This window comes from Triturus cristatus, chromosome 8 (genome assembly GCF_964204655.1).
Source record: "Triturus cristatus chromosome 8, aTriCri1.1, whole genome shotgun sequence".
In the NCBI taxonomy this organism is placed as follows: Eukaryota; Metazoa; Chordata; class Amphibia; order Caudata; family Salamandridae; genus Triturus; species Triturus cristatus.
Genome location: NC_140591.1, coordinates 1083243728 through 1083256100, shown reverse-complemented (window position 1 = coordinate 1083256100; position 12373 = coordinate 1083243728). Strand labels below are relative to the sequence as shown.

At 44.7% G+C, this 12373-nt stretch overlaps 1 protein-coding gene across 1 annotated transcript in view; it reads right to left on the bottom strand.

Moving 5' to 3' along the window:
* ST6GAL2 (ST6 beta-galactoside alpha-2,6-sialyltransferase 2) overlaps positions 1-12373 on the bottom strand; it is a 262980-nt gene that overhangs the window by 140955 nt on the left and 109652 nt on the right. Inside the window, exon 2 of the mRNA XM_085622618.1 lies at positions 6926-7928. Coding sequence (XP_085478744.1) covers positions 6926-7868 — 943 coding nt within the window. The 5' untranslated portion in view covers positions 7869-7928. The remainder of the gene's footprint in view (positions 1-6925; positions 7929-12373) is intronic.

Genomic DNA, 12373 nt, shown 5'->3' with positions numbered 1-12373 from the left:
ATTGTAAAAGGCTACCTTGAGGTTTGAGGTTGAGAGAAGAACCATGTAGATCCCCTGGAAGCCATTTCTTGTTTGGGGCACTTCAATCAACTAGACTCATACCCTTGGATGAAGATTAACTCTGCAAAATACAACATGGGCTAAAGACAGGTGGCGCTAGCAATCCACCCCAAAAGCAAACGCAGTGTCATTTTAGGAGAAAAAAATCACATAAAAATCACATCATCAATTGCTTTTCCAAACTCAGACATACAAAGAAGTATGAAATTATTCACCCTGTAAATAATATATGTCAAGGTTCAGCTGCCTCGTTCCTGACCACAGGCAGCAGATAAGTCTGGATAGAGCTGACACTGGCACTGGCTTATCAGCCATCGGCAGTTCCTACCTAATGAGGAGATAAACAATATGTTTAGATGCCTAAGTCCTATAGTTGAACCTATGTGTAAACATGGAATCAGAACACAAACTCCCTAAGTTGATTAGTTGTAACCTGAAACCTGAACAGTGGGAAATGTAATGTAACCAGCTAAAAGACGCATTTATTGTAATTGTTCTTATATAAAGCGTTCTGCTGTCCATGCAGGACTTGTCAGCGCAGGTCATGACTTAACCACCTACCTCCTGAGCATGGCCGCCAGAAGGTCAAGTGTCCTCAACACACCTCATTAGCAAAAGAAGGAAATGCTTTCATCACGTGTGACCAAAATGAGGGTAAGCTTCACCCATACATACCACAGGCAGCAAGAGGAGAAACATATAACACACACTACATAAGCGGCACTACACAAGCTTTGTCCACAGGCATTATGCACAAGAGTAGACTGTGTTTCCTCCGCAATTGTCATGATCAGCATGACACACAAGGCATGAACAACAATCGACAGCTTGAGTAAAAGACATGCTCGTCAGTGACGTTTTAAGGCATGGGCAAAGTGGGCTCTGTCCCAGGGCCCAGCCTTTCAGGGCGCCCCATTAGAACCAGTTCTGGTCTGTAGGGTCTTGCCCTGATGACCGTGAATGATTCTTGAACAGATTTTTTAAATACCGTTTTCCTTTCATTTTATTTTTAATGTGGGTGATATTTGAGAGTCTATTACAGATATTTTGCCGAGAAATGTTGTGTTTATGTTTCATGTAACCAGTGCTTAATTTGTAAAATATTAAGTCCAGGTGCTCAAATTTTTGTAGGACGCCTCACCCACTTCCCCCAGCTCCACCCACTTTTTCGATTGGCACCACCCATGTACTATATTGGCTCCACCCACATCTTCATCTGGCACTACTGAAAGCCAGATGTAATACATGATCTGAATTTCAGCAAGGTAGCCTTCCGCAAGGAAGATTTTGATAGGAGGTTCCCCAGCACCGTGATCATTTTGAAGGATGAAGTTGAAAGTGCATTTAAAGCACAATTTTGGAACAAATTGGCTAAAATGACAATGCCATCACTGAAGTCATAGGATTGTGAAAAATCCAAATCATCACACAAAGAACAAGCATAGCAAATTAGCCTTGCCCTTTCCGGCGGAGGTGGCGAGGGTGTGGTATGTATGCAGTGGAGCAATTGTAGAACCATGGTTGCAAACATATTACTAAAGCATGCTGTGGTAGCGCTCTGTCATTTACTGACAGCACATTTTCCATTGAAATTGCCAAAAAATCCCACTGACATGTAGATTAACTGCTAAAACTATGTACCATTCAAACGATAATGAGTAGAAATTGGGCTTCAGAAAATATTTACAATTTGCACAACACCAATAAGGTGCCATGATTAATTTTGATCCTATCAAAATTATTGTTTTCATCACACTTCAGAATTACAAAATAACGTGCTTCACTTCTCTAAATGCTGATATACTTATATTTGTGCAGTTCCTTGGCCTTTACAGATAGTTTGATTTACAAAAGCGACTAACTTTACTGTCACAGGGATAAAAGTAAATACCACTATCCGTTTAAAAATATTAAACATCAATTTGTCAGATGACATAGCCTGCCTTTTAGACCTGCTTGAACCCAGAGCCAGGGCCAGAATGGCCGTAGCGGGCACTGTGCAATCCCTCGGTGCGCCGCACAGGTGGGGCCCGGTTTTGGGCCTCTGGGGGCCGTTTTTGTTACAGGGCCGTTTTTCTGCAAAATCGGCCCTGTAACAAAATCGGCTGAAAACCGGCCCTGGCAAAGACCTCGACGGCATCCGCCACCCCCTGGGGGAGTGGGGGGGGGGGGGGACAGCCGAGCACTTTGCCAGGGCCGGTTGTGGTTCGGTTCCCAGTCCGGCCCTTCCCAGAGCAAACCTGACAAGATGAAAAGAAAAAACAGTAAAGGAATTTTATTTTCCATTCCCCTTTTGAACTCTACCCTAATTATTTTGGGAGTGATGAAACAGCGCCCACTCCCCTATTTCCAGCACCTTATGGCCCAGGCGAGAAAGCATTGAAGTGGCCCGCGTTAAGGTGGGACAATGAAAACTTAGCAAGTCACTCACCACCACCAGGCCGCTCTACCTGTGCCGCCCTCTGTCCTCGTGGCTCGACGACCCTGGAGAAAGCCTCACACAATCTTGGTCCAAAACTCGAGGACAGACAAGAGAAGCACCCTGGGAGCACTGTGCACGAGTGCAAGGCAAGGGGCAGTCAGGGAGGGGTTACGCACCGGAAGTGAGGGGCTCCTGCGTACTGGGGCGTCCAGACACGCATTGCATATTTAAAGCTTATGCTATGTGCCACGCTGAGCATAGGCGTTAAATATTATGTAAATATATGAAAAAAGCAGTGCAGGCTTTAGCACGTGTGAAGAGTGCGCTGAGCCTGCGCTCTACAATGTGCTTGCTGCTGGCGCCGGGCGGCCAGAAGGAACTGGAGAAGGGGAGGCTGGCAGCATCATGGGCTTGGTGCAGACTGCACAGTGGACTTATGAGTTTTTAGGGTAGGCCGATTTTGCTATAAAAAAATAGCCCCCCAGTAACAAAACAAGCCCCTTGTTTCGAAAGCGCCCCCCACCCTTCCAGTCTCCCGGAGGATTATCTGTAGCTCGGCATAAGTGTGATAGCTCGTCAATACAATAACGGTCGGCGGACTCGCTAGACGTGCACTCTCCCACGCGCGCTCCCTCTGATTTACTGGTTCCTGCTACAGAACTCTGCACCCAGAAGTGGCTCATCATAGTAAATGAATCACCTTTTTAATCAACGGTGTAAACCAGCGATCGGCACCAAAGCAAGGACAGTCTGCCACATGGTGGCGCTGTCCTGCTACTTTCGGTATGAACACAACAAAGGCAGTTTATTTTTTCAAGTTACATTAATACCTTAGTACATTAATTTACTAATACCTGCCTCCCAAGCCATTTTTCTGGCATTGTGGTCCTGGAATAGTCTGACTTGCCACACTTGTAGGAGTGTGAAGGTTAGTAGCTGTGTATGTACTGTCATTGGCAGCGCTGGCATGGGTTATGTGAGGTGCAAGCTGCAGTGGCCTCCCGACGAGAGCCCCGGCACTTATCCATTTACAAATTAAGCACTGCCCAGGGCCCCCAAAATCCTTAAGCTATCCCTGATGTGTGACATTTAAGTTATCATGAGCAACAATACGACAAGTTGGCTGTACACAAAGTCTGAGTAGAAAAGACAAGCTTCGACGAATCATAGAACATCAACAGCTGCAGATACAGCCTTCCTCCAAACACACCAGGGGTCCCCATGAGGAAAGAAGCGTCCTTCAGTGCAGTGCGGGTAGCAACAAGTGGCAGGCATGCAAGCTTCCGCCACAAAGCACCCGTCCTCCTACGAACCCACGGAATTATCCAACACACGCAGCGTATATCACCAATAACAAAGCTGGGAGAGGATTCGTTCGAAAGGTTGGTATATTTGATGTTTCCAAGAAACTGAGGAAAGCCGGAGCGTTTGTGAAAGTCATAAAGAGTTCACCTCAGAACTCTTGCCTCTGTACAGCCAGACTAGCACTGGTACTAACAGCTGCAAATAGCCCCACTCGGTAACATCGCCCCCGGGCTTGCAAGCCGAGAGGAATGCTTTGTTCGGCCGGCGGGATTGCCCCCTTGTGAGGGGAGCGGCGTGAATGCTCCGCACCTGTTGTTGGCGGCAAGCCTCGCTTTTGTGCGCGGGATAATGGCCGCCATCCCGATGTGTCACGGAGATTTACGAAGAGTCCGCCTGCTTCACGGCGAGGGAGCGGGAACACAGCCGGGATGAAGGGGTGATTACTTGGTTCTCACCAAACGAGATCCTGAAAAGCTTTATTTTTGCCCCCGAGGCAAGGGGAGGAAATCACACGTCACCCAAATTGCTAGCTGGCCTGCTCTCAAATGATGGCCTTAGCCTCAGTCCCAGAACCTTCAGCAGCCCTTTAAGCTGGCTTCCTAACTGCTACCTTTCAAAAGAAAACTATTCTTTGTGCGGCTTTAAAATGGCAATCTAAAGGCCAGGAATAGCTGTGCTGGAGGGGGAGAGGACACTCAGAATTCACCTTCCCAAACACATTAATTTGTACAGCTACCTTTCACTGTAAAGCTTCTATTTTGCGTATATCTTTGAATATGACTTTCTGTATGCATTTATACATACATATAAATATATATATATACACACTTACACATATTCAGATTTAAACAATGTAAGAAAACCCTCATATGTAAACATGCACGAACATTTAGCTGTATGGTTGAGTTTTGTAGGTGATCCCCACCAGTTTTATCTGTGACCTATGTGTGCCCCCACTAAAATTAACTTCTAGTGACACTGCTGAGTCACTCACTTCTCCGAAGCGAGCTACAGGTCTCTTTGACGGATATATACTACAATGTAAAGGCTTTATGCCTTCACGAGGCTTACATATTTGTGATTTATGCGGTGCTGTAGACATGCCTTATGATAAATTGTTTTGGAGGGACAGATACTTACAGATATCTTTCGCTGGAAAAAGGCTGAAATAGCATCTTTTGTTGATGAGCACACAACAAAGATTTGATGTGCTTCTACAGCACAATCTATGTGTATATTACTCTTAAGGCCTGATTCACAACAGTATACGCCGCAGTTGGGGCGGAGAACTCCGCACACAAAAATATAGGACGAGCATGTCTTTTATGTGCTGAGTCTGCGCCACAAACGGGTGCCTTCGCAGCCATAAAATTACTGTCAGTAAAATTAAACTTGTAGTTTGTGGATACCCAAAAAATAATACATTCACCCAAAAGTGTAAGCTTACCTTTGTGAATCAAGCCCAACTATCAAATACCACAGTTCGTATAATGTGGTACCTACCCGCTGGGTCCCCTCCATGCATATGGCACTCTGCTTCATGAGGTGGCTAGGTAAACTGGAAGTCGCATTAAGTTACAACTGCTACCGGGCTGCAGTAACAAGAGCTCAGCCGACCCCAAACTGCCTCACTTTTCCCTGTATGGTCATTGTCACTGAAGACTTGCAGTATGATTCTGCCCTGTGACATGTTCGCCACAAATTAGTTTGGAAGACTGTCAGTTACCATGTCTTGAAGCTCTGATCTGCCAGCTGCATATGGCAAAGGGCTGAATCCCTTTCCCTTTGTTTTTCACTAACGCACTGGTGACCAACATGCCTGTGGCAGAACGTAGGCCTATCGGTGAACTCCACTTTTTGTTACTCAGCAGGTAAGAACTTTTGGGATGGCTGCCCATACCTAATGCTTACAGAAGTGCTTCTGAGCACTTGCCAGCCAGCTGGTTTTAGTTGACATACTTTCACAAGTAGGGGAGCACCCCAACAGATGCTCAAGACAAAGCCAGTAAACACATCTCTAAAAAGGGTCTGAAAGAGAATTTAAATGCACAGTATGGAAAGCAAGCGTCTGGGCTAACAGGTCAAAAATGACCATCTTGAAGTTATTGTTTCATTTCATGGGGAAAAGTTAATTAAATATGTTGGTAAATTTGGGCGTTAACTGGTTTCTTGAGAGCCCAATATACGATGAAGCATAGGCTAAACAACTCCTACCAACAGTATAGAACTTACAGTTTTTGATGATATAACTAGAAAACATGTTGTCCCCCAGGTGCTTTCAGCAGCAATGAAATACAGTTCAGAACGAACAAAGAGAATATAATGGGGCTTCTATTACTGTGTGACCCTGGTTACGAGATGCACCGCACTGATGGGGAGCAACATCTGCATGTAAAATTTACAGTACCAGGTTGTAACACAATGCCAGTAGCAATTAAGAGTTATACCCCATAGAAAGAGCAATCCTATACACCTAGATTTACAGGGTGTAAAATCATATGGAATTCCAATTCTGTGGGGTTTTCACATTTACCGTTTGCTCTCAGCAGGTCGTAAACGTACGTTGCAGGCTTTATGAGGGGTGGAAATGGATGGAGGGTGGTGAGGAGAGTAGAATAGGGAAAGGGAAGCTAAGATATGTAAAGGGGAGCGGTGAACACTCCCCCTGCCAGAAAAAAAAATGGTGGACGGGGCTTGGCTACTGCTGCAGCCAAAGCCTCATGCAGGCTTAAGGCCGGATTACTACCCGGTAAATTCAGGTCCAGTGTTCCAACACCCAGTAACACCAGCTGCAGGAACAGTGGGCCACTCGCGATCAGGTGAAGCAGAATCCCATATAGTAATCCCGCTCTGCTCATAATCAGGACCAAAGTGGTTTTGCACATTACTGAGCAAGGTGCTAAATGTCCGTCAGCAGTTCAGTAGTTAAGCAGCTTCCTATACAGTGCTGCTAATATCCAACGTATTCAAGCATTTTAATTAACTAAGCCTCATGTATCGCATCAACTCAATTTTTAACATAAATAATTCAGCTTTGAAAGCACATTGCTACTATATTATTAATGCAATGCCTATGCCTCTGCATCACTTAATTGCAGAGCGTAGAAAAAGAAGCTTGCAGGCAATATTTTAACTCACCTATTTCTTCTCCAAGTGAAGAATTAAGGATGGCGCCCGCCGACATAACCACAGCACAACTGCCGAACCCATTTGGGTACAGTTTATTTAACGGGATGTGTGGCACGTGTTTCTCCCAACCCAGAGTCGAAAAGGGGGCCTCCTTCCCATCCAGAGTCTTTACGTGGACTTTCTCCTTGAAGTCGCAAAGTAGTTGCTTTGCAGAGAGTTTTCTCATATTCTGTTTGCCTCTGAAACGAACCCCATGCTTGTTGGTGCTCAGATAGTCTTTCATCGCTTTCTGTAGGCGAGGATTCAACATCTTGGAAGACACATTCCCTTTCCAGAGCTTCTGCAGAAAAGACTTGGACATGGAGGAGTAGAAACCCTCCCAATCCTCTGACTCATCCAACGACAAGTCTCGCTTGCGTTGGGTCTGTCGTCTCCTCATTTTTCTCGCTCGCGACTTTGCCCCTGGGACCATGTTCAGCCCGTGGTTACCCCCCTCGGAAGATATTCCCCTTTCACCATCATGAGATCTGCCATGATTCGGAGGCTGTCCAGCAGCATACAAGTAGTCTCTGTCATGATGAAAGAAAGATCTTTTTGATTTTCTTCCCAATTTTGGGATGAACAGCTCCTCTTCATTTTCAAAAGTGTCCTCAACCTCAGTCCATTTCTTTGGGGCCCCAAAATCCGAATTTAAGGAATCCAACAGATCCCCATGTGGAAACACCTCATTGTCGCTTTCAGAGAATGCCGGCTCGTGCATGGCCCCCATTATGACTCGTTGCTTCCCCTGCAAGGGTAGCAGCCTCTTGGTCTCTATGTAGGAGAAGGAACTGGGAATAGGTTCAACCGCGTTGTTGTCGGTAAAATAGATGAAGATCCCAAGGAAGAGGAGCCCCCACGCCAAGATCCCGCACAGCATGAGTTGTTTCCATTGCTTTAGGTTTGGTTTCATGGCGGTGGCGTTGTAGTCCTCCGAGGCTTCCAGTGCTGTATCAGAGTGGTGGAGTGTTACCTGAAAGAGAAACCAGTTGGTTAGAACAGGCAATATCCAATATTACAGGAATTCCTAATTCCAATTTTTAGGAAATAAAATGTATTGTTTTGATGACAGAGATCTGTAATTATCACTACAGGACCACAGAAACAAATGGGACTCAATGAACAAAAATTTTGCATTCTTGCATCAATGCATGTTTACGATTTTTTGCAATTCACAAAATGTTCCTGCAGTGTGTTTCAAAGTGATGTCGGTCACAGGTTCCAGGCAGACTTCGTGAAAACTTTTATGATTTTTTTATGCCTGTGTGGTTTTTTCTGCCACAGTAATTTTACAAAGTGTACAATCATGCCTGCCTAAATGAAATTGTTTTGTTAGTCCAGCTTTCGTTTTTTTCACAGCTTATTTTTGCCACTGGGAAATCCCTTCTCCTTCCCCTCACCCCAAATTTGAGGGTGTTCCCTTCCGTCTGCCACCCCGATAAGGAATGTAGGGCCATATGTATCAAAGGGTTTTACCCATTCTGTGTCTATGGGAAAATGTGTTCATACATATGGCCCTTATTTCTGCTCTTGTAGAGAGTACAAACTTTTTCAAGATGAGTAGGGGTAAGACACAAGCTTGAAACTACCTACAAACTTTCGGGTTGAGGTTGCTCCCAAACTTTTCGGGGAATGCCCTCGCTTGAACATCTACTCCCAAATACTGAGTGGGATTTACTCCCATACAATAGGAAACAATTAGGGGTTAATACTTTGTGTGAGTGAAAAGAATTTAGTAGTGAAATATTAAATCATACATCCAGTCATCTGCATTTATAAATCCGATTTACAAGCCCATACAGCTTTGTTATGTATAGCTTTCATTGAGAGCCTCTATCGTTTATTTTACTTTCTGCACGTCATAGCTACTTGCTATGACATCCCAACAGTTGACAACAAAACTGGTTATCACCTGTTGTGACGTCATAAAGGCCTCCCAGGCCATGCCTGCCAGGGCTCTCTGAGAGCCTGTGAGTCCAGCTCTGCTTGTCTGATTCCGCTAAAAGCAGAAAGCAGGATCTGCAGGAGGGGGAGGAAGACAGGGAAGGTAGTAGGATTTGGTTACGGGTAGCAGGTAAGATATTTATTTTTAGGTCTCGCCTGACCCGGCGCATGCGCTGGTCTGGCGAGACATTTTGCGAGGGCTCCAAAAAGTGCTACCAGGCCAGCCTAGACCTACAGTGCATGTGCGCGGGTCGCGCTTTACCGCTATCACTTTCACATTCGCGGCCGCTTTGATGTGTGATCGCGATCACTTTCGTGGCCACACAGGCCGCTTTGATGTTCTCCGTGAGGCTTCCATAGATTGCAGCAGTTAAAACAAGCATTAGCACAGCCAATAGGGCTCGCTTTTGGGACCTTATAAGTGTTTAGTTATGCAACTGTTGAATGGCTAAACACTTATAAGGTCCCAAAGGCGAGACCTATTGGCTATGCCAATGCTTGTTCTCATTGGCTTCAGGGAGGAGAGGACATGCTATGTCTAGCTCTCCTATTATTCTCTACCCCGGCACAGTAGTTGAAGGTTGATGATTTTGGGGGCCATACATAACATAAAATTATAGATTGGTAAAAAGTGAATTACGGTAATGTTTTTCACCTTAGGGTTCTGAGTGACATCACAGACAACTCGAGCTTTGCCCTCGTTGTCTATTTGTCATCACTTAAAACCCCTCAGTGAAAAATATACACAAAGTTCACTGTTATCCAGCTATACTACTGTATTTCAACTACACCCACGGCATATAACACATTTCTTTTAAGAGATGAAGAACATAGCAGTATACTCTTCAACATGCAGAAAAACAGATTCACCAGGCCTGCATCTCTAAATTTATGGTAAGCAGGAATTGTTGTAAAATTTTGAAAAATGGCTTTCAGTTTTGTAGGTAATGTGTAATACAAGAAGGTCTAATAGACACATCTTAATTCTCGTGGTGTCTACTTCTCGATAAAGACTTTAGTACACCTCCCCGCTCACAGTTTGATAGTAGCAGAGATCACCCAGAAGGTTAGCGTGCAGAAAAACACCTAGATGGACTGTTGCCAAGGAATACACAGGTTTAATGACCACACAAATGCCAAAGCCCCCTTAGGAATGGCCAGCTCAGTGTGCGGCCAGCTGCAGACTTAATACCCATAAACCAGAAATCAACACTACTTGAGACCAACAGATGTGGCCAGCGACTGCAGCCAGTGATATGAGGAGGATGCAAGAAGCAACACTGAGAGGAATTTACCATTACAGAAGATACTGTCTCATACGAGCTATTACATTTTAATGTTTTCTCGAAAATAAAACATACAAATGGGTGCATACGTTAGCCTGAACTTATATATAATGTACCATTGCTGTGTGGGAAAGCAAATATGTATTTTTCCTGATGAACTGGCTAGTTAAGTTATACATCTATTGATATTGCTAAAGAACGAGTCTAGCATGGCAGTAAAAAAAGTGTTCTACATTGAAGGCCCGTGGAAAGGTGGGCACAGGAACTATGCGCAGGGAAAAAGGAACTATTTGACAACATCTAAAATAATATGAAAATTACGATATAATACAAACAAAGCCCTTACCTACACATCTTTCTTTTCCCCCTGGCTTTTTGAAGAGCAAGTCTTCTTTAATATAGTCCCTTATGTTGTCCTGACATTTTTAGCTGGTCTAATGACTAAGACAACATGCCTTTTTCAACTTTGGCCCCCAGGACTCTGTTCTTTAAGGATCTGGTATTTGTTAGTGACATAGTCAGCCTATGTGCAACCAAGTCATGCATGTTGATCTATATAGCCCTTCATCGCTAGGCCTGCAACACACTATCCTTCAACCCCACTATTTTGAGGTCTCCCTTCAAGTCCGCTTCAGCAGTTTGGCAAAAGGCCATGTTGTCACACGCCACACACCCACACGACACACAACAATCACTGAATTGAGTAATGTAGCCATACCTGAGGCTCACACTACACAATTCTATTTTCATTAGAGTTTGCAACTAATTTCACTCATTAAAGCCCTTGCAGTACACCAAAAACATCCCCCTGTGATCGTTGGTATACTAATAATTAGAAAAGACCACAGTTAGGCTGAGAAGGGCCACGAAGAAATGGTAGAAGTCACAATGTGTGGCAGACAAAGGAATAAAGTCGACTAACAAGTAGAGAGAATATCGAGGGCAGTGAAACTCGATATTGCTACACTCATATCCTTCAAACATAAAAGATTTATAGAGGTGTCCAATATCTTGGGCGAGATGACATGTGTCTGAGCTTTCTAACACCACACACTTGTATCCACCCAACTGTAAATACGCTTTCTGCAAAGTTGAACCACTATAGTTGATATACAAGGTATTACATGAGGGCGCCCAACCATTGTCTTATATGCTGAATAGGCCCTTTTAGTCCTTAACCAAGGGATGGGTAAAGGTAACTAGAATCAACTGAGTTACACTGCGAGTAACAGGAGAAAGATGGTGGACACGTCATGTTTGTGATGGAGTAACTAACCCTGGGCGTAGTTCGCGAAGTAGCGCTACGTGAAGCTACGCAAAGTGCACTTCGCACTACGCGAGCTACGCGTAGCCCTTCGCGAACTGCGTAGTACCCTGTTCGCACTGTGCAAGATGCCGTTTTCAATGATTGCACAGTGCGGACAAGCATCCGGCATTCGAGTAGATTTTTACTCGAGCTGCAGCTTTTTCAACGCGGACTGGTAGTTTCTCATCTCGAGCGGTCGCGAGCATACACGACCACTCGCAATGAGAAACCTGACCTCCCCGTGTTGAGAATCTCGCCGGGAGGTTTATTTTCCACGCTCGCGATCGCCAACTTGATGTTGCTGATCGCAAACGAGGAAAAAGTCTCACCGGGATGTCATTTTGCTTGCTCGAGGTCGCCAACTTGACGTTGAGGACCGTGAGCAAGCAAAAAATGACCGCTGCACTACGCAACGCTATGATACGCGTGTTTGCACTGTGCAAACTACGCGAGCGTAGCGTAGTGCTTTGCCCAGGCTTAGGAGTAACCCATCCGCCAACATCTAAATCAGGCCCTTAATCTTCATCTGATTCCTTGTAATCATCCTTACGCACTCCCTCTTGTTTATCATTTTATGCCCGCCCTCCTATTTTTTGCTGTATGTTTCCCTTTCGCTCACTGCTTCTACTATTGCATCTCCTTCCTTTGCATGTCAAGTTTCTCTCTGCCCCAGTGCTTTCTGTGTCTTACTACTGGAACATGTATTTGTCCTATGTTTTTATATGATTTTTTAAAGTGTGTCTGGTTCAGAAGTGACATTGCCATTCTAGTAGTATTGAAACAGGCCACTACCACTATCACTTGCAATCATTTCATACCATTGTTGCACATTTAAGTTTTTGCGTCATTTCTCTGTTAAGGAAAGAAGGAAGACAGCTGTTT